This window comes from Gossypium hirsutum, chromosome D02, assembly GCF_007990345.1.
Source record: "Gossypium hirsutum isolate 1008001.06 chromosome D02, Gossypium_hirsutum_v2.1, whole genome shotgun sequence".
Classification (NCBI taxonomy): domain Eukaryota; kingdom Viridiplantae; phylum Streptophyta; class Magnoliopsida; order Malvales; family Malvaceae; genus Gossypium; species Gossypium hirsutum.
The window spans coordinates 64,118,848-64,123,719 of record NC_053438.1 but is presented as its reverse complement, the minus strand read 5'-3'; the positions used below and the strand labels follow the sequence as shown (position 1 = coordinate 64,123,719).

Sequence of the window (4,872 nt, the reverse complement as noted above, 5' to 3'; positions counted from 1 at the left end):
AAAAATATTTAAAATATACAAATTATGAAGAATAAAAAATTGTAAAAATGATGAAAAACATTTAAAATAACAAAAAAATATTAATAAAAATAATAAAATTTGCAAAATATCATAAAAGCATAAAATTATAAAAAAAATAGTTAAAAATGTATGAGAAAAATTCTAAAACCCATTTTTTTTCATTTGCACACTAATCATTATTAATACTACAACAGTTATTAAAAAATATAAAATATTTATTTGATTTTTAAAATTATCTGTTGTGCTCATATAAAGTTTGCTCTTTTTGTCCATCGTTAATGAAATACAAACTAAGGTGATATTTTACTTTTTGGTGTACACTTAGCCTAATTATATTATCAATGATTATCTAATATTAATTAAAAATAGCATTTTGGGGTATTTTTTAAGAACAATGATGAGTTAATAACATATTATTACAATCATTATCTATTTTGATAAAATACTTTTTTGGTATTCAGCCAAGTGGGGTTAGATCCAAATTTTCTTACTTCATATCAGAAAGTTATCAACTTCAGAATTCAATTTGATTTAATCATAAAAAAGATTACAAACCTCGGCGTGACCGCCGGGATTATTACTACTAGTTTAGTTTAAAGCAAGTTAGGGCCGTCCAACTCAGTTGTAGCGAAACGCTGGGTTGAAGTTTGCAGTGAGTCTATGTGCCTAATTTGTTTGTTTGCAATAATAAATCCAAACAATCACACACTCAACTCTTTCATCTTTCTATTGTCTCCCGCATTTTCGTAAGTGAACGACGCTGTTCAAGGTTAAGGAGAGAAGGGCATCATGGTAGACTCGCTGAAGAAGAACATCATGGAAGAGAGTTTGATTCCCAAGTTAGAGAACGAGGAGAAAAGCACTCGGTGGCTAAGTTGGGCTGCTTTTGTTGAAGAAATAAAAAGGGCGGGTTACCTTGCGGGGCCTATGGTAGCTGTCACCTTATCACAGTACCTATTGCAAGTTATATCAACGATGATGGTGGGTCATCTGGGTGAGCTTGCTCTCTCTAGTTCTGCCATTGCCATATCTCTCGCAGGGGTCACCGGCTTCAGTTTTCTTGTAAGTCAATTTTCATTTTTCTTCTACTTAAATAAACTTATTGGAACCATGATATTGATATTATATTAACACGGTGTTGTCCCTTATTGTGTTGATAGTGACGTTCTAACTAATCTTATTCTCAAATTTTACGTCTCTTTGTTTGTATCTTCTCTTATTCTGAAACTGAGTCTGAACATCAACTGAATTTCTTGACAAATTCCAATACTTCCAATAGTGTTTAGTCATCTGGAAAGTGATGCCAACCTAATCAGATTCTCTTTGTGATTGGATCTGTTGACTCCTAACCACATGCTTTCTGTCTTCTCTTTTTATATTTATAAGCCTTTATTTAATGGTTTTGGACTTTTCGGGCTTACATTAATTAACTAGTGGACAGCAAATTATGTAACGAGGAATGAACAAAAAGAAATTATTTACGAAAAAGAGTAAACTCTTGTTTTTTTGTTGTAGGCTTCTTGCAGAGCAACTCTCTGTGATCAAGATGAGCTTTACTATCTGTTGCTTAAGTTGACTTGGGCAGCAAGTACTTGCTTTATGCTTTTGTGTTATATTTAGTGTGTTCTAGGTGATCGATAATGTTGGTATGGAAAAGCTTTGCAGTTGGGCTTACTGTTTAGGAAGGAAACCATCTAACATTTAACTTAAAAGTAACATGACCCGGTTACACTTTTAGCTTTGCGCAATTAACATATGACTAAATCTGCCATAGGATGAGTTGGACAAGCTAATGAATTTCTGGTTTGTATAATATTTGGAAAACATCCATCAAGGTGAGCTACACGTTGACAAAAAATAGTTAATTCTTGCAGTTCAATAACATAGTTATTCAATCACTATTAGTTTAACGAATAATAAGAAAAAGAAATCCAATAATTGAATGATTGGTTTGCTGCTGAGTGAGTCTAGATCAGCTGATGACCTGTGTTTGGGATACAGTAAATGTCAACTTATATAATTTCCTAAAATTTGTAATTTGCATGCGATTATCAGCTAGGAATGGCTTGTGCATTGGAAACACTGTGTGGACAAGCCTATGGAGCTCAACAATACCGAAAACTGGGAATCCATACCTACACTGCTATATTTTGTTTGATCTTAGTATGCATCCCTCTGTCGGTCCTATGGTTATACATGGGAAGGCTACTTGTATTCATTGGTCAAGATCCCTATATTTCACAAGAAGCCGGTAAATTCATTCTGTGGCTTATCCCATCACTCTTTGCCTATGCTACTTTTCAACCACTTGTTCGCTACTTTCAAACACAAAGTTTGATCACTCCCATGCTCATATGCTCTTGTGCTAGTCTTGTGGTACATATACCTCTATGTTGGGCTCTGGTATTCAAGTCTGGATTAGAAAGTATAGGGGGAGCAATAGCAATTAGTATCTCAAACTGGTTAAATGTGATTTTCCTTGCACTTTACATGCGGTACTCTCCCACCTGTACAAAAACTCGTGCCCCCATTACAATGGAATTACTCCAAGGAATTAGAGAGTTTTTCCGCTTTGCTATTCCTTCTGCTGTTATGATCTGGTATGTTATCTCCTCTTTTCCTCACTCAAATATGTATGTGTGAGCTGTTAAAGATCCTTGGTGTTTCTTTATTCAAACAATAGCAGCCTTGAATGGTGGTCATATGAGCTACTCATCCTGCTGTCTGGGCTTTTACCAAATCCAGAGCTGGAAACATCTGTATTGTCTGTGTGGTATGTTCTTTTGCTATTGTTTTGGATCAATGCATCTTGTATCATCCAAAGCTTAATTGGATGTTATAAATTTATGATTTTTCGATTACATCATATTGTAATTATTCTACTAATAATTTTTCAACTTTCCCAAGCAGTCTCAACACCATTTCAACACTTTATGCCATACCATATGGACTTGGTGCTGCAGCAAGGTCTGCCCTGATATGCGTGCACACACTTATTTTTTTATTTCTTTACTGATTAATGTTTCAAGTTTTTCAAACTATATGAATTTAACTAAGAATCATTTTCGATTTGTAAATATAGTACTAGAGTTTCAAATGAACTAGGCGCAGGGAAACCTCAAGCAGCACGTGTGGCGGTGTATGCTGCTATGGCTATTGCAGTTTTAGAGACCCTTATAGTTACTGGAGCCCTGTTTGCAAGCCGACGTGTTTTTGGTTATATTTATAGCAATGAGAAGGAAGTGGTGGATTATGTGACAACCATGGCTCCCTTGGTTTGTGTGTCTGTTGTTCTTGATAGCTTACAGGGGGTTCTTTCAGGTTAAACTCGTTATCGTTATGGTGAATAATTAATATATTACCATGAGATGAATGTTGGAGTAGTAGTCATACAAATGGTTTACATGCTTGGATCAGGTATTGCAAGGGGATGCGGATGGCAGCATATAGGAGCTTATGTCAACCTGGGAGCTTTTTATCTTGTTGGAATCCCTGTCGCTGCCACCCTTGCCTTCTGGTTACAGTTGAGAGGGGTTGGCCTGTGGATCGGTATACAGTCTGGGGCTTTCACACAAACAATTCTGCTCGCCATTGTTACAAGTTGCATAAATTGGGAAAAACAGGTTTGTCGTCCATTCTCAAAATCTTCTATAATACTACAACTTAGTTGTAGTTGCACCTTTTAATAGATTGTTAACACTGGAACACTTCAATTTTGCTTGCTTGGTTTATTCTTCTTCATCTCTTCTAGTTTATTTTTGGGCTGTGACACTACTGCAGGCAATTAAAGCGAGAGAAAGGGTATTCCAAGGAAGCTCTTCAATAGAGTATGGAACGATGTAAGAAAACAAAACTAATGAGATATAGTTTTGAAATAGAGAAATTTTATTACAATGTGTGTATTAATGCGGTAATAGAAAATAGGGATTGAATAAAATTGGTTTTCCACCATCCTCACGCTCTCCTTGAAAGTAAGAATGGAAATTGAACCATGACTTCATTTTGTCATTAGAATAGAGGATTGGGATACCAGTTATCTAACGTTAACCCATTCTGCAAGTTTCACTGATGATTAAAGGGATGGAGCTGCATGCAAGTGTAAAACAAACGTATGGTTTAAGTCCCGCTATTTTAGAATTCCAACTCCAAAAATCTCATGTCCAACATGTCGAATCTACAAAATTTAGTTTCTCACTTTTTAAAGTAAAATAAACTTAGGTATTAGCGTCGAATTCCACAAAAATGAGATGAAAAAAAGAATTAAAATTTACTATGTTAGATTTTATATAAAACTTGATATATCAAGATTTATCATGTCAAATTATCAAATTATATACGTAAGAATATCTAAATCCATCGACATCTTGAAATCTTTAAATCTTGTGATTTCGATTTCCTAATTAACATACAAGTATTTAGAAAAGATGTCTCTCTCTTTACTGAAGATAGGATGTCAAAAAAAGAGAGTAAAAGGTATGTCTAATTTGGAGATTATAACATTAATATATAACTTTTTCACATTAACTTTAATTTCTAATTAACTCATCATCAATTAGAAATTAGTTACTAGAGTAAGTCTTAACTAAATTAAATTAATTTTAATTTAATTTGGACTAACTTTTTATGATTATGATAATAAATAATAATACATAATTATTCTTATTATATATGTGATGCAGATAATTAAAAAAGTTGCGAGAAAAACAAATAAAAGAGAGTTTTTAATTATTCTAAGAATAATAAATATGAATATAAATATAAATACGCGAGCTTCTAAATATAATGAAATAAATATAATAAGAGAAAATTGAATGTAAAATAATAAAAATTCAAAATAAAAAGGAACCAATA

At 33.4% G+C, this 4,872-nt stretch overlaps 1 protein-coding gene across 2 annotated transcripts; it reads left to right on the top strand.

Moving 5' to 3' along the window:
• Window positions 1–313: 313 nt before the first annotated feature.
• Window positions 314–3,972, top strand: LOC107909543 (protein DETOXIFICATION 12). Of its 2 annotated transcripts, none has more exons than XM_016837119.2 (7): window positions 314–1,083; window positions 2,077–2,621; window positions 2,705–2,794; window positions 2,932–2,988; window positions 3,104–3,342; window positions 3,439–3,644; window positions 3,802–3,972. In XM_016837119.2, exons 1-7 carry the CDS (start codon window positions 811–813, stop codon window positions 3,862–3,864), a joined length of 1,473 nt encoding a protein of 490 aa, XP_016692608.1. In that variant the 5' UTR covers window positions 314–810; the 3' UTR covers window positions 3,865–3,972. The 2 variants fall into 2 exon arrangements, with proteins under 2 accessions (XP_016692608.1, XP_016692609.1); XM_016837120.2 differs by having other exon boundaries at window positions 451–1,083; window positions 2,708–2,794.
• The last annotated feature ends 900 nt before the right edge of the window (window positions 3,973–4,872 follow it).